Genomic DNA, 20,628 nt, shown 5'->3' with positions numbered 1-20,628 from the left:
AAGCTCCACTCTGAAGCTCCACTCTGAATCTGCACTCTGAAGCTCCACTCTGAATCTGCACTCTGAAGCTCCACTCTGAATCTGCACTCTGAAGCTCCACTCTGAATCTGCACTCTGAAGCTCCACTCTGAAGCTCCACTCTGAAGCTCCACTCTGAAGCTCCACTCTGAAGCTCCACTCTGAAGCTCCACTCTGCACTCTGAATCTGCACTCTGAAGCTCCACTCTGCACTCTGAAGCTCCACTCTGCACTCTGAAGCTCCACTCTGAATCTGCACTCTGAAGCGCCACTCTGCACTCTGAAGCTCCACTCTGCACTCTGAAGCTCCACTCTGAATCTGCACTCTGAAGCTCCACTCTGCACTCTGAAGCTCCACTCTGCACTCTGATGCTCCACTCTGAAGCTCCACTCTGAAGCTCCACTCTGAAGCTCCACTCTGAAGCTCCACTCTGAAGCTCCACTCTGAAGCTCCACTCTGAAGCTCCACTCTGATGCTCCACTCTGAAGCTCCACTCTGAAGCTCCACTCTGAAGCTCCACTCTGAAGCTCCACTCTGAAGCTCCACTCTGCACTCTGAAGCTCCACTCTGCACTCTGAAGCTCCACTCTGCACTCTGAAGCTCCACTCTGAAGCTCCACTCTGCACTCTGAAGCTCCACTCTGCACTCTGAAGCTCCACTCTGCACTCTGAAGCTCCACTCTGAAGCTCCACTCTGCACTCTGAAGCTCCACTCTGAATCTGCACTCTGAAGCTCCACTCTGCACTCTGAAGCTCCACTCTGAATCTGCACTCTGAAGCTCCACTCTGCACTCTGAAGCTCCACTCTGAATCTGCACTCTGATGCTCCACTCTGAATCTGCACTCTGAAGCTCCACTCTGCACTCTGAATCTGCACTCTGCAGCTCCACTCTGAATCTGCAGCTCCACTCTGCACTCTGAAGCCCCACTCTGAATCTCCACTCTGAAGCTCCACTCTGAATCTCCACTCTGAAGCTCCACTCTGAAGCTCCACTCTGAAGCTCCACTCTGAAGCTCCACTCTGCACTCTGAAGCTCCACTCTGCACTCTGAAGCTCCACTCTGCACTCTGAATCTGCACTCTGAAGCTCCACTCTGAAGCTCCACTCTGAAGCTCCACTCTGAAGCTCCACTCTGAAGCTCCACTCTGAAGCTCCACTCTGAAGCTCCACTCTCCACTCTGAAGCTCCACTCTGCACTCTGAAGCTCCACTCTGAAGCTCCACTCTGCACTCTGAAGCTCCACTCTGAAGCTCCACTCTGCACTCTGAAGCTCCACTCTGAAGCTCCACTCTGCACTCTGAAGCTCCACTCTGAATCTGCACTCTGAAGCTCCACTCTGCACTCTGAAGCTCCACTCTGAAGCTGCACTCTGAAGCTCCACTCTGAAGCTCCACTCTGAAGCTCCACTCTGAAGCTCCACTCTGAAGCTCCACTCTGAAGCTCCACTCTGAAGCTCCACTCTGAAGCTCCACTCTGAAGCTCCACTCTGCACTCTGAAGCTCCACTCTGAAGCTCCACTCTGCACTCTGAAGCTCCACTCTGAATCTGCACTCTGAAGCTCCACTCTGCACTCTGAAGCTCCACTCTGAAGCTCCACTCTGAAGCTCCACTCTGCACTCTGAAGCTCCACTCTGAAGCTCCACTCTGCACTCTGAAGCTCCACTCTGAAGCTCCACTCTGCACTCTGAAGCTCCACTCTGCACTCTGAAGCTCCACTCTGCACTCTGAAGCTCCACTCTGAAGCTCCACTCTGCACTCTGAAGCTCCACTCTGAATCTGCACTCTGAAGCTCCACTCTGCACTCTGCAGCTCCACTCTGAAGCTCCACTCTGAAGCTCCACTCTGAAGCTCCACTCTGCACTCTGAAGCTCCACTCTGAAGCTCCACTCTGAAGCTCCACTCTGAAGCTCCACTCTGAAGCTCCACTCTGCACTCTGAAGCTCCACTCTGAAGCTCCACTCTGCACTCTGAAGCTCCACTCTGAAGCTCCACTCTGCACTCTGAAGCTCCACTCTGCACTCTGAAGCTCCACTCTGAAGCTCCACTCTGCACTCTGAAGCTCCACTCTGAATCTGCACTCTGAAGCTCCACTCTGCACTCTGAAGCTCCACTCTGAATCTGCACTCTGAAGCTCCACTCTGAAGCTCCACTCTGAAGCTCCACTCTGAAGCTCCACTCTGAAGCTCCACTCTCCACTCTGAAGCTCCACTCTGAAGCTCCACTCTGAAGCTCCACTCTGAAGCTCCACTCTGAAGCTCCACTCTGAAGCTCCACTCTGAAGCTCCACTCTGCACTCTGAAGCTCCACTCTGAATCTGCACTCTGAAGCTCCACTCTGCACTCTGAAGCTCCACTCTGCACTCTGAAGCTCCACTCTGAAGCTCCACTCTGCACTCTGAAGCTCCACTCTGCACTCTGAAGCTCCACTCTGAAGCTCCACTCTGAAGCTCCACTCTGAAGCTCCACTCTGAAGCTCCACTCTGAAGCTCCACTCTGCACTCTGAAGCTCCACTCTGCACTCTGAAGCTCCACTCTGAAGCTCCACTCTGAAGCTCCACTCTGAAGCTCCACTCTGAAGCGCCACTCTGAAGCTCCACTCTGAAGCGCCACTCTGAAGCGCCACTCTGAAGCTCCACTCTGAAGCTCCACTCTGAAGCTCCACTCTGAAGCTCCACTCTGCACTCTGAAGCTCCACTCTGAAGCTCCACTCTGCACTCTGAAGCTCCACTCTGAAGCTCCACTCTGCACTCTGAAGCTCCACTCTGCACTCTGAAGCTCCACTCTGAAGCTCCACTCTGCACTCTGAAGCTCCACTCTGAATCTGCACTCTGAAGCTCCACTCTGCACTCTGCAGCTCCACTCTGAAGCTCCACTCTGAAGCTCCACTCTGAAGCTCCACTCTGCACTCTGAAGCTCCACTCTGAAGCTCCACTCTGAAGCTCCACTCTGAAGCTCCACTCTGAAGCTCCACTCTGCACTCTGAAGCTCCACTCTGCACTCTGAAGCTCCACTCTGCACTCTGAAGCTCCACTCTGCACTCTGAAGCTCCACTCTGAAGCTCCACTCTGCACTCTGAAGCTCCACTCTGAATCTGCACTCTGAAGCTCCACTCTGCACTCTGAAGCTCCACTCTGAATCTGCACTCTGAAGCTCCACTCTGAAGCTCCACTCTGAAGCTCCACTCTGAAGCTCCACTCTGCACTCTGAAGCTCCACTCTGAAGCTCCACTCTGAAGCTCCACTCTGAAGCTCCACTCTGAAGCTCCACTCTGAAGCTCCACTCTGAAGCTCCACTCTGAAGCTCCACTCTGCACTCTGAAGCTCCACTCTGAATCTGCACTCTGAAGCTCCACTCTGAAGCTCCACTCTGCACTCTGAAGCTCCACTCTGAAGCTCCACTCTGCACTCTGAAGCTCCACTCTGCACTCTGAAGCTCCACTCTGAAGCTCCACTCTGAAGCTCCACTCTGAAGCTCCACTCTGAAGCTCCACTCTGCACTCTGAAGCTCCACTCTGCACTCTGAAGCTCCACTCTGAAGCTCCACTCTGAAGCTCCACTCTGAAGCTCCACTCTGAAGCTCCACTCTGAAGCTCCACTCTGAAGCTCCACTCTGAAGCTCCACTCTGAAGCTCCACTCTGAAGCGCCACTCTGAAGCTCCACTCTGAAGCTCCACTCTGAAGCTCCACTCTGCACTCTGAAGCTCCACTCTGAAGCTCCACTCTGCACTTTGAAGCTCCACTCTGAAGCTCCACTCTGCACTCTGAAGCTCCACTCTGAAGCTCCACTCTGCACTCTGAAGCTCCACTCTGAATCTGCACTCTGAAGCTCCACTCTGCACTCTGAAGCTCCACTCTGAATCTGCACTCTGAAGCTCCACTCTGCACTCTGAAGCTCCACTCTGCACTCTGAAGCTCCACTCTGAAGCTCCACTCTGAAGCTCCACTCTGAAGCTCCACTCTGAAGCTCCACTCTGAAGCTCCACTCTCCACTCTGAAGCTCCACTCTGAAGCTCCACTCTGAAGCTCCACTCTGAAGCTCCACTCTGAAGCTCCACTCTGAAGCTCCACTCTGAAGCTCCACTCTGAAGCTCCACTCTGCACTCTGAAGCTCCACTCTGAAGCTCCACTCTGAAGCTCCACTCTGAAGCTCCACTCTGAAGCTCCACTCTGAAGCTCCACTCTGAAGCTCCACTCTGCACTCTGAAGCTCCACTCTGCACTCTGAAGCTCCACTCTGAAGCTCCACTCTGCACTCTGAAGCTCCACTCTGCACTCTGAAGCTCCACTCTGCACTCTGAAGCTCCACTCTGAAGCTCCACTCTGAAGCTCCACTCTGAAGCTCCACTCTGAAGCTCCACTCTGAAGCTCCACTCTGAAGCTCCACTCTGAAGCTCCACTCTGAAGCTCCACTCTGCACTCTGAAGCTCCACTCTGAAGCTCCACTCTGCACTCTGAAGCTCCACTCTGAAGCTCCACTCTGCACTCTGAAGCTCCACTCTGCACTCTGAAGCTCCACTCTGAAGCTCCACTCTGCACTCTGAAGCTCCACTCTGAATCTGCACTCTGAAGCTCCACTCTGCACTCTGAAGCTCCACTCTGAATCTGCACTCTGAAGCTCCACTCTGAAGCTCCACTCTGAATCTGCACTCTGAAGCTCCACTCTGAAGCTCCACTCTGAAGCTCCACTCTGCACTCTGAAGCTCCACTGAAGCTACACACCGCGCAGGGCAGCTCTGGATGCTGATGCGAGAGGCCAGCTGGGAGGCGGGCTGCTCGTCTTCCTGCTCGTGCTGACTCGGAGAGAAAACTTGTTTTCATTGGGAGAGCGGCCTTCAAAGACCCGGTCACTGCGCCTCTCCGAGTGTTTAGCTTGGGATAAAATGGGCGCAGTGTTGTGGTGATGACAGTAGAGCAAGGGAGGTGCCGGCAATGCCGGAACAGACTCGGGGGCGTTCCCGGCGTCGCGTGACGTCGGCAAAAGGGAAAGAATGTCAGGAACGCCCCCGTGTCTGGTCCGGCATTGACGGACAGGCCCCTCGTCCAATGGCAAGGCTCCGTTTACGGAGCCAGCCAATCAATGACGAGGGCCGACCCAAAGCACCCTACAGTTCTCAACAGGATTTCGCCTGCGCGAAAAGCTGCGCAGAGCGCACTCTGAAGCTCCACTCTGCACTCTGAAGCTCCACTCTGAAGCTCCACTCTGCACTCTGAAGCTCCACTCTGAATCTGCACTCTGAAGCTCCACTCTGCACTCTGCAGCTCCACTCTGAAGCTCCACTCTGAAGCTCCACTCTGAAGCTCCACTCTGAAGCTCCACTCTGCACTCTGAAGCTCCACTCTGAAGCTCCACTCTGAAGCTCCACTCTGAAGCTCCACTCTGAAGCTCCACTCTGAAGCTCCACTCTGAAGCTCCACTCTGCACTCTGAAGCTCCACTCTGAAGCTCCACTCTGCACTCTGAAGCTCCACTCTGAAGCTCCACTCTGCACTCTGAAGCTCCACTCTGAATCTGCACTCTGCACTCTGAAGCTCCACTCTGAATCTGCACTCTGAAGCTCCACTCTGAAGCTCCACTCTGAAGCTCCACTCTGAAGCTCCACTCTGAAGCTCCACTCTGAAGCTCCACTCTGCACTCTGAAGCTCCACTCTGAATCTGCACTCTGAAGCTCCACTCTGCACTCTGAAGCTCCACTCTGAAGCTCCACTCTGAAGCTCCACTCTGAAGCTCCACTCTGAAGCTCCACTCTGAAGCTCCACTCTGCACTCTGAAGCTCCACTCTGAATCTGCACTCTGAAGCTCCACTCTGCACTCTGAAGCTCCACTCTGAATCTGCACTCTGAAGCTCCACTCTGCACTCTGAAGCTCCACTCTGCACTCTGAAGCTCCACTCTGAAGCTCCACTCTGCACTCTGAAGCTCCACTCTGAAGCTCCACTCTGAAGCTCCACTCTGAAGCTCCACTCTGAAGCTCCACTCTGAAGCTCCACTCTGAAGCTCCACTCTGAAGCTCCACTCTGCACTCTGAAGCTCCACTCTGCACTCTGAAGCTCCACTCTGAAGCTCCACTCTGAAGCTCCACTCTGAAGCTCCACTCTGAAGCTCCACTCTGAAGCTCCACTCTGAAGCTCCACTCTGCACTCTGAAGCTCCACTCTGAAGCTCCACTCTGCACTCTGAAGCTCCACTCTGAAGCTCCACTCTGCACTCTGCAGCTCCACTCTGAAGCTCCACTCTGCACTCTGAAGCTCCACTCTGAATCTGCACTCTGAAGCTCCACTCTGCACTCTGAAGCTCCACTCTGAATCTGCACTCTGAAGCTCCACTCTGCACTCTGAAGCTCCACTCTGAAGCTCCACTCTGAAGCTCCACTCTGAAGCTCCACTCTGAAGCTCCACTCTGAAGCTCCACTCTGAAGCTCCACTCTGAAGCTCCACTCTGAAGCTCCACTCTGAAGCTCCACTCTGAAGCTCCACTCTGCACTCTGAAGCTCCACTCTGAAGCTCCACTCTGAAGCTCCACTCTGAAGCTCCACTCTGAAGCTCCACTCTGAAGCTCCACTCTGAAGCTCCACTCTGCACTCTGAAGCTCCACTCTGCACTCTGAAGCTCCACTCTGAAGCTCCACTCTGCACTCTGAAGCTCCACTCTGCACTCTGAAGCTCCACTCTGAAGCTCCACTCTGAAGCTCCACTATGAAGCTCCACTCTGAAGCTCCACTCTGAAGCTCCACTCTGAAGCTCCACTCTGAAGCTCCACTCTGCACTCTGAAGCTCCACTCTGAAGCTCCACTCTGCACTCTGAAGCTCCACTCTGAAGCTCCACTCTGCACTCTGAAGCTCCACTCTGCACTCTGAAGCTCCACTCTGAAGCTCCACTCTGCACTCTGAAGCTCCACTCTGAAGCTCCACTCTGCACTCTGAAGCTCCACTCTGCACTCTGAAGCTCCACTCTGAAGCTCCACTCTGCACTCTGAAGCTCCACTCTGAAGCTCCACTCTGCACTCTGAAGCTCCACTCTGAATCTGCACTCTGCACTCTGCACTCTGAAGCTCCACTCTGAATCTGCACTCTGAAGCTCCACTCTGCACTCTGAAGCTCCACTCTGAATCTGCACTCTGAAGCTCCACTCTGCACTCTGAAGCTCCACTCTGAAGCTCCACTCTGAAGCTGCACTCTGAAGCTCCACTCTGAAGCTGCACTCTGAAGCTCCACTCTGAAGCTCCACTCTGAAGCTCCACTCTGAAGCTCCACTCTGAAGCTCCACTCTGCACTCTGAAGCTCCACTGAAGCTACACACCGCGCAGGGCAGCTCTGGATGCTGATGCGAGAGGCCAGCTGGGAGGCGCGCTGCTCGTCTTCCTGCTCGTGCTGACTCGGAGAGAAAACTTGTTTTCATTGGGAGAGCGGCCTTCAAAGACCCGGTCACTGCGCCTCTCCGAGTGTTTAGCTTGGGATAAAATGGGCGCAGTGTTGTGGTGATGACAGTAGAGCAAGGGAGGTGCCGGCAATGCCGGAACAGACTCGGGGGCGTTCCCGGCGTGCGTGACGTCGGCAAAAGGGAAAGAATGTCAGGAACGCCCCCGTGTCTGGTCCGGCATTGACGGACAGGCCCCTCGTCCAATGGCAAGGCTCCGTTTACGGAGCCAGCCAATCAATGACGAGGGCCGACCCAAAGCACCCTACAGTTCTCAACAGGATTTCGCCTGCGCGAAAAGCTGCGCAGAGCGCAGCTTTCGCTAGGCAAAACCTAAAAAGTATCCAGCCTCATGCCATGGGTGTCATCCATGGTAGTAACAATGGTGAAGCAGCCCAGTCTGATACGACTGGGCATAGACATAGGCCTTGAAAACCTTTCTCTTTCCTTAAATCCCCCCCTTCGATTCTGACCTCTCCTGAGTTCTGGTTCTAGCGCTGGGATGCTCTAGGGTTACTACGCGCTCTATAAAACCTTAAAATAAATAAATAGACATGAGGCTGCCAACCAATGGCAATCAAAAGAGAGAGGCATCTCCTGCGAACAGTTGATGATTTCACAAATGCCCTAAATGGTGCCAGATGGTTCTCAACTGGAACTCAACGCTGTGGACCATTAACTGACACACCATGAGAGGTGTCACTACATAATGACTTGTGCGACATACTTCTGCCTATAAAAATATACGTGACTGAATTTCACAATCTTGTCAGCTGCCGAGGTCTTTCACAATGCAATGAAGACACTTTTGCGACTGGACGGAGTCCTAAATGTTAGTGACACTATCTTAATTTACGCCCATAACATATCTTACCACAATCGGCGCCTAAGAGCAATCTTACAAAAACTAGCTGGCAGCAGCCCAAAGTTGCACTAGCAGTAGTGAGAGTTCTTAAAGCCAGAAGTCCAATTATATGTGTACATCTTCCCAGCGCCATAGTTGGGGTAGACCTGCAGAAAGCAGAACATATCCGCAACGTTCTCTCCCCTCAGAAGGTAAAAGTTTCATGGGGATAGCAATCTTTTTCAACAGATTTGGTCACTCTGTCCAAATCTCTGAGGGACCTGACCAAAGCAAGAACTCAGTGGGAACAAGTGAAAATCAACAGAAAGTATTCCAAATGATGAAAAATTCACTCCTTTATGATTTGACCATAAAGTACTTAAATCCAAACAAGTGCACTGGACTTGTCATGGATGCCAGTCCCATGAGGCTTGTTGCATTCTTGATGCAAGAGAAGGGCAATGGCAAATGGGAACCGATCACTGTTGCCAGTAGAGGCCTGTTGGATACAGAACAGAGGTACTCAGAAATTGAAGAGACCTTCGCCATCACACAAGAGTGTCTAAATGCATGGCCACGAATAACTCTATGGACAACATTTCTGAGTGGTCACCGACCACAAGCCCCTCCATCTCCTCATTGCAGGCACTGCACCTCATCCACCTTCTTGGGTAGGGAAGTGAAGACTTCACTTACTAGAAATATCAGTTCCCCCTGTCGTACAAGTCAGGCTACAGAAGCAAAGCAGGCTATTTTTCAAGACATCTGCAGCAGAACACATGAGCACACACCAAAGAATGACCCTGATGAATGTAATAAATATGTCTCTCAAGCAGCCTGACCCAAAGCTTTTTCAGACAGAGAAGAAATTGTCAAGAGGACAAATGTCTTCTGAAAGTCAAAGAGACAGTCATGACTAAGCCATGGAAGATGTTCCTGTCAAACACACACAAAAGAGATGACATTAGCTGAGCCCATCATCAACAGTGTGGACTATGCCCAATAAGATCAGCATTACTGACTGTGGCCTCTTACTACGAGGGGACAGCATCATTGTCCCACAAGTCCCTATGTCATCATGTTAACCTGGCACACCAGGGGCACCAGGACCAGGTGCAGCTTAAACCAAAACCAGTCTGACAGAAAAGTTGTAACCCCTGGCAAGGGACACTGGTATACCAAACTGTGAGTGAAATCTTGTGATGTCAATCGATAGGCCACGCAGAATGCCCAGCTCCAACAATCATAGTGCAAGTGTGCACTACACTATGGAAATAAATCAGAGCAGACTTTGTCCTACTTCCGGATGAAAGATACCTCCTAGTCGCTTATCCTAGCAGGCTCTTTCATTAGAAACCGTCAACGTTGGAAGGCCTGGAACAGGAAGAAAGGGGGAACTCCCTTCTTCCCTTTAAAAGGACGACATTGTAAAGGTAATTTTCCATGTGGAGGCTCGAATGGTGGATCATCCACTGGTTCCATTCAAGGAAAGTCATCATCCTTCCTCTCATCCAGCACTAAAGGGGAAAAGACGTTATTATATTCACAAATGGGAACAGATCATGCAGGGTGTGTGGATTCTTCAGTGTTGGGATTCCACTTCAAATTTTATTCAGGCCCAATCCAGGCCAGGCTTCCTAAGCAGATCAATTTTTCAGTATAGAAACAATTCTTTAAAAATCAACTAAGTGCTACGTTGATTAGGAAAAAAGCCATCAAACTATGCACTCCCCATCTAAAGTGTTGCCTCGGCAATAATTTTCTTGTAGACAAGAAAGGCGGAGTTTGTCTTCTAGAGATGGTTCTCAAGGAATTCAATGCCTGGATTATTTACAGCCACATCATAAGGGAGGGAATACTTCTTTTGCGAGACCGTCAAAAAGAAGTGGTCTGGTTGGACCCCACGGATACCTATTTATTTGTAAATTATTGAAGCACCCGTTTTATGCAGTTTCAAAGGAGACCGGCGACATGAGTTTTTGTCGCTACCATTTGGGCTCCCTTCAGCTAGTTGCGCTATAAAAAATCAAATTTGTATGGTCTTGATGAAAACAAAACTCACACTACGATGGCCTGGTAGGCCTTTCATCTCCTCCATTCAAGCAATATTTTCAGTGCCTCTTCACATTCGTGCCTTCAGAGATTTAAAACCCTTTACTTAAGGAAGGACCCTCATGCTCAGACTAGATTCAGTTATCAATTGATGCATGCCAAAAATATTAGTGGTGGATAGATCACTTGGATGCATGGAATAGGAGGATCATTTTCAGGCTTATTCCGGACATGGTAATTGAATCGGATAGCAGAATAACTATGGGAGACAGGTGGTCCAAAGAGGAATTACCCATTCATAATATTTACCTCAACCTCATTGCAGGACCCTTTGCTATCCACGCTTTTTTCTCCCGATCAGTACTTTGCTGCACCTTTTAAATATGGACAATATCGTTGCATTCCAATACAACAACCGACTAGGAATAACAAAATCCCACCTTTTTGTGGAAATTAAAACAAAATTGACCCATAACATGTCAGTGTTCGGAGTGCATCTCCTAGGCAAGGAAAAGAGTTTTGTAGACTGGAGTCAAGGACTCTAGCGAATGGAAACTGAACTGATCATTGTTTTCCAGGAACATGGAGAAATGGGGGCCATATTAAAAGGACTTGTTTGCATCTCGCCTGACCATTCAACCACTTTTGTTTTACTGCTGGAGATCAGCATTTATAAAGGATTGGAATGACGTGAATTATACCTTGCTCCATGCTGCTGAGAGTAGCCCTCCAAGTCTGGAAACAGAGAGCGGAATTGATTGTAATTTCGCCCCTGTGGAGAACTCTGAATTGGTTCCCACTTCCTCTGGAATTATTCTGCAAACAGCCTGTCACTCTTCTAAATTTTCCAATTGTGCTGTTGGACCAAGTGGGCCAATACCATCCATTGATTATGCAACATCAACGGGAACTGATGGCCTGACGTCTTTCCGGAGATGCTGGCAAATGGCAGGGCTTTCGGAACAATCTCCTTGCCTCATTGATAAGGCCTGGTCTGATTCGACTCACCAGAGATGTCAGTCAGCCTAGGACAAATGGCCACGTAAGTACATGAAACGAAATGTGGATCCCGTGGCAGCAAATATAAACGATATGGTAAATTTACTTGGATCTTTAGCTGTAGTGGGCCCATTTTACAGAACAATGAATTATTGACTTGCATTCTCTGCTGGCAGTATTCCAATTGTAGATCACCCTATTGGGGAAAATCCTTTAGTTTCTAAACTTTTGTGGGGTAGCAAATTTTCATATCCTCCTCTATTTTTTTGGATTCTCCTGTAATCTTGAGACTTCTTCAGTCTTGACCGAATAATACAGCTTTTTCAAGAAAACTAATCTCAGCTAAACTGGATCTACTCCTTTTTCTACCCTATTGAAAGAGAGTATCAGTTGTTCTAGCATTAGATCTTTCAAGTAGGTATTTTACTCCAGGGCGAGTTTCGCTCTTAATCTGTAAAAAATCAAAATCTGTGTCTATGCAAGTATCTCTCCCAGCATTTCCTGGAGACTGAAGTTGTGTGTGGTAAACTATTCTCTATCCTCAAAACTTCACCTTGCAGTCTGGCACTAATTTACTAGGTACTTCCTTCTGGCCACATTCCCGGTCCTACATAGGCTTACTGGCTCAGATGAATGTTGTCGGAAGCGGGTACTGACAGTCCAGTTTTGGAGCCCACTCAGGGGTGCAATTGCCTACAAATTATGAATGTCTATTTAGTGCTATGTTTGTTTTAATTTTGAGATCAAAAATCTTTGTTGAGTTTCTATGCGGTAGGACCTGTTTCTTGCAACAAGAAGAGGCTGTTCATCTATTACTGAAGTTGTTAATATGTGCATCTGGACTGCTATGTTTCAGAGTCCGTTTGTTTTTTCTGACATGGTGTGTGGGTAGTATAGTCGTTCAGTGTTTGTTTACCTTACAATAACATGTCCTCTAAAGAATACAAGAAAAGAAGACAATCCACAATCTGAAAACTCTGTGTCCTTAATAGAATTGAAAATTCTTGTTCATGACTGTTGAAACATTTTCGAATTATGGGGGGGTTGTGGGGGGGGGGGGTGTACTGTGCCACCAGGCTGGGACTACACAGGCTACCATGCACCCTTTTTGCTTGGTACAGTGTCCGGTTATCAATAAAGGCTGCCAAAGAACGTATGCTCAGTGCACACAGATAGTGTTGGTTTGGCCTTGTGGGGGCCTTAGCCACAGATTACAGTAATTACTTAAAGAATAACAGGAGAAAACGAGTCATTTTATCCCCAAAAAATCCACAGGGCTGCAGTAAACTTCCCTAAGAGTATCTAACCTCCTGTTAAGTGTAGTGATTCTATACGTTATAGACCCACCCATTTAGACAACATGCAAACAATCAAGGACATTTTCGTTGGTACGATTCAAATAATATTTGAATAACTTTTACTAAAGGAAGCATTTGAAGTGGGCCTGTCTTAATTGCAGATCTTTGGGGGTAATCCTCCTCTAAGCAGTATAACCCTGCTCACTCCAAGATGGCCGCCGAGGTGAACATTGAGCACAGTGACCCTGCATGGAGCGCGCTCGGTTACTCTTCGTAACTCAACGCTGGCTCGTGGCTTCGGTTCCGGGTCAGAACAGGAGAGGGTAGAGGGGAGGGAGCTGCCTTGTGCCCGCGTGCATCTGACACCAGGAGATACAGGTGAAGCTGAAGGTGTCCTGAAGGCATGCTCTGCTGTTTTTATAAATGTCCGAAATGATCCTCCATAAAAACAAAGTTGTTCTTGGACACACATTGCCCCTTAAAAGGAAGGGAGACAGCGCGAGAGTACACAGGAACAAGTCGTTTTTGGAATGGACGAGTGTGAATAAATCGTGGAGTTGGAATGGGGCAGTTGTGCAGGTTGACATGTGTGAGACTGTGCTAGGGGTGTTTGAATATGGGTTTTGTGAACGTGCTGTCAAGGTCCCCAGGTACAGTTTTTCTTTTGCTTTGCATTCTGGGAGTTGTAGTTGTAATATTATAATGGCTGCAGGGCCTTGAAAGCAAAGGAAAACCCTGGAGTTGGAAACTTTGGAGCTCTTGAGTTTTATGGAGTGTTTCACTATTTTATTGCTTATGTATTACTATTTGTATGTATAGAACTCTAACCACTAGTATATGTAGTAGACCTTTGTACTTACTACCATTCCTATGTGATTTTGTGTATTTCCGTTTGTATCTCTTCTTTGAGTGACTTTACAACTTTTACATTTGCAATTTTCTTCTGTTTGTATCTTTTCCTTGAATGACTTTACAACTTGTAATTTGCACTTTTTTTCTGTTTGTATCTCTTATATAACTCATGCAATCCATAGTCCTTATGTAACGTAACTGGTTCTTTTGTACAGCACTCTGACACCTTCGGGTAATGTTCGTGCTATATAAAATGGCATTAAATAAAAAAAGTTAATAATCTGGGGAGACACTGACATTGGGAGACAAGGACTATGGAATACAATTAGAGGACTGGGGAGGAAGGGTTGTTAGAGGCCCTGGAAAGACTGGGCGGTGCCGTTGAGACACTTGAAGATCCGGACAGTAGAGCCAGGGGGAGACTGCCATAGAGACACTATTTCTTTATTTAATTAATGTTTTATAAATGAGAAAGGGAAGCACATCCCATTTTAAGCAAAGTAAAGATAATGAAGGCAAGGTAAAGAAGATCACCGCGAAGAGACATGAGGTAATAAAGAGCACTGGAACAAGGTACACTTTACTGGGAAAGTATAGGCAAGGAGAAAGTAGTTTAAGTGCAATGACAATCGGTATAAAGAAAGACTCTGCGCAGGGAGATCAAAAACTGAAGTTAAGGCAATGGGAAGTTTTATGGGATTGGGCAATGAATTGTAAATAAAAACACAAGTATGACAAAACATGTATAAAAGACTATGAAAGATTGTGATACACAGAATGCGAACGTTAAGTAAATTAAGGGATTGCCATATCAGGCGGTTTGATCAGGTACTGGAGGCATGCAAAGCCTGGACTTTGAACTTAGGAGACAAACATATTTTTCCGATTCATCCATGACTGTTTTCATCCAGTCCATGGCTTTTTTTGCATTCTGGTATTTGTAGTCCTGTTCATACCTGGAGACACAGAGAGATACAGGAGGCGTGGTTAGAAGAATGTTCCTTAAGTGATTGACCCTGGAAGAATGAAAGACTGTATTTGTGTTACCGGGATTTAAAAATAATAATGTGGAAACTTTTTGGCACAGGCTCTGCTCAAGATGCAAGTTATATGCATATGTTCGAGAAATAAGAGGCCTGTTTTAAAGAAATGGGTGACTTGTTTTATATTTCATAAAGGGAGGAGCTGGAGCCAGTCTTTTTGAGGTTACTTGGTGTTGTGGGTTTGAAAGTGATGCTTCGTTTGTTGAATCTAAACTACTTTCTGTTTGCAGATAGATGTGGATCATTCACCACCGTATCAAAAGAACCTTTCCTATGTCTGGGCTTGTTTTTTCTGTAGATGACTATGATAAGATACATTTGTTGGTTGTCAAGTTCAGGCAGAGATAGGCACTTGACACCCAGGTGTGACTGAGGGTGATATAGTCTCCGAGTTTCATAATGCCTTTGATGTTGGAAAACTTTATGTTGACTATATTTTGTGCACTGGTGATTTTGGATATCTTGTAGAGCCATCAGTCCTCCAAGTTGCTCCATACAAATGTTGGAAATCATGGGGGCGAGGATGTATAGTTTTGGTATTCAGCAGATTAATGGTCACTGCTGGGATCTGGGAAGTCCCATCTGGACGAGCCGGTGCCAATTGAACACGTAGTAGGACCATTATAATACATAACTAAACATCACACAATTTGAACAGTGTTGATCGTTGCTTGATGAAGGCTACTGAAGGTCAAATAAGATTTGTCATTGCAAACTTTTTTCGGTGTCTAGAATCCATTTGGTTGCATAGAGCGAACAATATTTGCATCATCTTTCTTCCAGACGCTAGAATGTACTGCCAACTGGATAGCATTACAAGTAACCTCTTTTCCTCTGGCCTAATTTATCTTCCTTTTCTGCTACCGTTTCTTCTTTAGCAACGTGACACTCTAATTCATGGGTACTCACAAACATCTGCCCAGGGGACACAAAGTATGGCTGGTGGTGTGACCGAGGGCTGCACTGATGCCAGCAGGGTGGTGGTAGGAGCCTGGGTGGGTCAGGGATTGTGTAAGGAGGTCTAAAACATGTTAAATAAACGGGCAAGCATTTATTTTCAGTTTAATAAATGCTTGCCCATTTATTTAACGTTTTGTTTCTGAATATTAGTGCTTAGCAACTATATAGCTACTGGGTCGTACTTTTAGTATCAGTGCTGTAACAGGTATTTCGTTAGCACGACTTAGAAGATTTGTTCATTCAGGCAAGGGTCAGCATTTCTTGTGATGTTGAGGGCATTGCTCTTGGATTGTTTGGCAATTGTCTTGGTGCTGTTATGATTTCGGTCAGATCTCACATAGGAATAACATGTACCCAAAACATTTATCCTCATCCTCTGCCACTCTGTTACTAACAGGAGTCACAAGAATCAACTACCTGGTGTTGAGGAAGTGGAGTAGGTTGGAAGAGTGATGGATGGGTTTACAGAAATGCAGTCTTCAGCAATCTACCAATATAAAATATCAGCTAAAGATGTAAGGAAAGACACACAAAATGCTATGAATAATCTCGAACACCACATTTCCCTTTTTGAGATTCTCCAAAATGCATTATAGACAGTAAATTCTTCTATACACATACTGCTGAGTAACTGGAGGTCTATTCATAAAGTGTGAAAAGCATGTCTGACCACTGACCTAATAACTATGCAAGGTACTTCTTCAGGCCATTTACATCAATATAGCAGATATTTGTTAAAACTGCTATGATCCCGCACTGGCTTTTAGACTTGGAAATACGAGAGACACCTAATAAAGTTATTTAGCGCTCCATTATCCAATTTTTAAATCCCTTCACATTTTTTCACCTTTTTGATTCACTTTCACGCACTGCTTCCCAGTCACCTCTAGTAGGTTACATCTTTTACCCATAGAGTTACATTGGGTTACTCTTGTGCATACAGTACATTCAAAACTGATGCAAGAGTTTTCTCCTTGGTGAAAGGAGTCCCAAATGATGACAAGGGCGGAACCAAGAGTTGACTGATGGATACTTTTTTACCTGAAGAAGTACCTTGCATAGTTATTAGGTCAGTGGTCAGACATGCTTTTCACACTTTATGAATAGGCCTCCAGTTACTCAGCAGTATGTGTATGGTTATTGAGGGAATGTAACTGTGTTTGGTCTTTAAATATTTCCCTTGGACCCTCCTTGTATCGGTTGTTTTATTGTTCTAGTAAATTCTTCTAGCCTACTCCCTACTCTTCGTGTTCATTAGAAAGTGCTGCATAATAACTCTGTTTTAGTTCTCTAAGGGTTCTGATGGTGCTCACACATATCTTCAAGTTTTACAAATAATGTCTCCCTTATGCAAAATTGTAATTATTTATATAGCGCTGGCTAGACTCGGAGGTATCAGAGCACTTTACATAGGTGAGAATGTGATCGTTGCACAGGTTACTTAAAAGTGGATACAAACAGCAATGTCAAACACTTGAGAAGTGCAGAGGGGCAAGGGATAAACACAGGTACACATACGCAAAGAGTAGAAGGGGATCAGGAATTAGGCAGACGGTGGTAAGAATAAGTTTAAGTCCCGCAGACCGGCACCAACTAGGGTACATCCGGGATCAGTCCATCCCACCGGTCCCGAACAAAGGCAGACTACTTTGAGTCAGGTGTAAAATCCACAGGAGGGTTGTGGTCGAGGCACAGCAATGCAGCGGGCGGCTTTACTCACCGCGCCAAGACTAGCAGACCTCCGAGAAGGCCATCAGATAGGTAAAATGGCCACCTCGCACCCACCATCTTCACCGACGGGAAGCAGACAAAAAGCGATGGGGGAGCAAGAGTGGATCTCTGCAGTCCAACGCTAGGAACAGACCAAGCCGCCAAAACCAATACCATGGACGAGACAGGCTGCCAGTGGTGCTCCCGCCGAATGTACTCGTGGTGCTGTCTTGCATGCAATGCATTATGGGTAGGGTGGAATTACCATATTTTCAAAATAATTTGCTAGATCAGGACCATTATACTGCTTCGAAAATGCCTTGGAGACGATAATCTCTTTCCTTTCTCACGGGTTTTGTGAAACATTTGGAAACCCGTTTATCCTTGTAGAGTATTGAGGTACGGTGGCCCTTAAGATGGCTTTCTTTTGCCTTACCTTCACATGCCCGAGTGAGATTCGCTCTGTAATTAATTGAAAAGACTAACCCTAATTTTTCTTCTCTCCTTTTTAGGCACTGTGGCTAAAGTTAATGGATAAATCATGTTGCCTGCGATGTAGCACCTCATGAGTTTACCTGGAACTGGAAAGGACCAACCGCAATGTAAGTTAAATGGTGTCTCTCTTTTGCAAAGTGATAGGAAGGGCTCGGAGCCTGTCTATTATGGAAAGCCACCTACAACACCCCCGATGCATTCTTGAGTTGTGTATTTCTGTAATTCATGCTCCCTGTGTGGTTTTTAAAAAAGTCTTGATTCTGGAGCGTGTTGATTGAGATAGTAATTATATTTCCTGTGTTGGCGATAAATTGTGGTCTGCAGACTACAATTAAGAAATTAGAAGGTGTTTTGTTTTCTTGTATTTGCTATAAGATGGTTACTATTTCCTTCATACTTTTTCTGAGGAATCGATATATCTTCAGGTTCCATGGTTGTTTTCTTTTCTTAAAAAGTGAAGGATATATATATATATATATATATATATATATATATATATATTATTTTTTGTGAAAGATGCATTAATCAAGGAAGGCATCGACTCCGATTGAATGGAAGAATAACTTTATTTTGTATTACTAAAAACATCATAATATTGTATCCAACGTAATGAAAAAGAGATTTTTTTAAAGACAGGACCGTATCAATTTCATCGTCGCAAGCCTGCCCTCCACAACAGAATCTAAAACAAGTTAATCAGTGGCTGCAAACCCTTCTCAGTTTATGCAATTATTGTTGCACATACAAATACATCTGCTTTCATTAATCCAACTAAGTCGCTGGCTAACTGCATGTCAGAACTGTTAAACCAATGCAATACAATATCACTTCACTTTGCAATTGCAAGATTGAGCAGTGAGGCTTTTATACATTTTTCTGTTCCTCTACGCGGTTTGAACAACTATTTAAAAGGTGGGCAATGTCTACGTGTACATTTCAGCAGGAAGTGCAACTAGCTTCCTTTTTACTATGTTTCCAGAGTTCTCCAAAATTACAGGCTGAAACACAGCCTCATATCTTCCCTCTTTATATCTAACTATATTGTGTCGAATAAATATGGTCGATTAAAAAAACAGGTTTAAAAGACTGCACTACTAAGCTAGGATGTATTTTACATCAACAGTAATTTAGAATCTGTTTCCAAAGATTCCCTTCCTAGATGCTTTTAAAGTATGAATTCGAAAAGAGCTGGTGGTGGTGTTCTCTTCAAAGTCCTCGCATATCCAATGAGTCTAAAACACTAGCGAGAGAGGTGATGCAACAAATATTTGCAGGAGATCATATGCTCAGCAGCTCCTGCCGTAATACTTCCTTCAGAGTTTCTTTCTGCTGTAATGCCAGAAGGGCAAAACAGTAACCTTGACACTGTAAACAAGAGGTGCAAGTACTTGGCTGTTTTTTTACAATACATAATTATACATTGAAATTCTTGTGTTTTAACTGTCACATGAGGTTAGCTTCATCCCCTGTTGTGGATTGGTGAGGGCTAGATGAAGGTCAGATATACATTATTATGTAAAGCCAAGGAATAGTAGGAGGGTCTTATACACATCCCCATAAGAGCCTGATAACTATAATGTTGAGAAGTGTGGCTCAATGGTTAGAGCGGCAGACCCTGATGCAGAGGTCTAGCCCGGGACCAGGATTCAATTCCCCGCCTCGGCGGGTCTTGGGCTAAAAAAATTCCACGGACCTGATAATTCTCGCCTCGGTGCCTATTCCAATCATGGAGTCCCACTCTGCAACTCTGGGCAATAGCTTGCTTAATCTCCACAACGGCCCCCACAACGCTAAGGATGCCTGGCCTCCACCTTGGGGGTGCCCAGGAGTGGACACCTCACAGGGAAAGCCAGGATGGGTTCCACAACGGTATTCGTAGAAGCGCCTTGAGACCCTTGCGCGTGAGTAGTGCGCTATACAAGTATCAATTTACATTTATAATTCCCTAGATTTTGATGCCCTAAGTAATTGACTCCTAGCCCATCAGATTACACCCTGGAAAAAGTCGGATGTTTTCAAGATGCCTAGAGAGGAGAAAGGTTTCCAGACCCGGGGGTGGGGGGTGATTTAAGAGAAGTGCAGACATAATGTTGTAAGAGTACTAGCAGCTGGGTTTTATCGGCCACAGCGTAGAGAGTTCTATTCCAGCAGCAATGTTTGAAGAATCAAGACTTCATACTTTTTTTAAAGCTGAATTTATGCCTTATTGAGACCATCATCTGAAGGTAATCGAACCTAAGGGATCAGTGCCTGCCAAGACAAAAGCTCAAACGTCAGCTGTTCTCCCTCAGCCTTGCATCACAAGGTCAGTACAGTGAGTTCCATCAATTGCCACAATTAAGCCACCTACTATTTTAATACCTGAGAAAAGCTAAGTTTGTGGTGCACAATGCACTAAAGCCATTACTATTAAGGAAGTGCGGCATTGCTATTTAATAGCGGTTACTTCCATCTTTTTTTACTGGATGATTTCTTCCCTTAGGATGAATTGTTTTACTAAGTATTTACCAGCGACTGGTAGAACATGGGTGATTGTGTTGCGATGTCTCCGCCCTACATTTGATCGCTGTGGTAAACTGCAGTCAACTTCTGTTCATACAGCAACAAAAAGAATGGCCAAGTAAGTGCAACCGAGGACATGGAAGGCTTGCTGTGTACTCATTACCTGTGGGCTTATGATATTATTTGCATACTCATGTTTCCTATATCTCTGGAAGCCTGAGTTGCTTTACAGAAAACATGCATTCCCCAATAGGGTTTTTGAGGGCTGTGTTGCCAATACAAAGAAATCCTTGATTTCTCAATTTCAGATCAAGTGATAGTTGTAAGCCTTGTATCTAGAATGTTTGCAAGGTCAGCAGGCATGCAGCGGTTTCAAGACAACAATGACTGAAAATTCAGTAAGCTGCTATTGAAGTACTGCATATGGCATGTAATAATTGGAGTTGT

The 20,628-nt window shown here is 46.5% G+C and overlaps 1 protein-coding gene across 2 annotated transcripts in view; it reads left to right on the top strand.

Annotated features, from left to right (window-relative positions):
* The window catches only part of RPUSD3 (RNA pseudouridine synthase D3), a 74,867-nt gene that overhangs the window by 40,983 nt on the left and 13,256 nt on the right, over positions 1–20,628 (top strand). Inside the window, exons 1-3 of one of the 2 annotated variants that reach the window (XM_078661744.1) lie at positions 12,925–12,997; positions 17,697–17,786; positions 20,162–20,299. In XM_078661744.1, coding sequence (XP_078517870.1) covers positions 17,785–17,786; positions 20,162–20,299 — 140 coding nt within the window. In that variant the 5' untranslated portion in view covers positions 12,925–12,997; positions 17,697–17,784. Of the gene's footprint in view, positions 1–12,924; positions 12,998–17,696; positions 17,787–20,161; positions 20,300–20,628 lie in introns of those variants that run through there. The other variant, XM_078661743.1, reaches the window with a different exon arrangement.

This window comes from Lissotriton helveticus, chromosome 9, assembly GCF_964261635.1.
Source record: "Lissotriton helveticus chromosome 9, aLisHel1.1, whole genome shotgun sequence".
NCBI classification, from domain to species: domain Eukaryota; kingdom Metazoa; phylum Chordata; class Amphibia; order Caudata; family Salamandridae; genus Lissotriton; species Lissotriton helveticus.
Note: the sequence above shows the minus strand (reverse complement) of the source record. Positions and strands in the feature narration are given on the sequence as shown.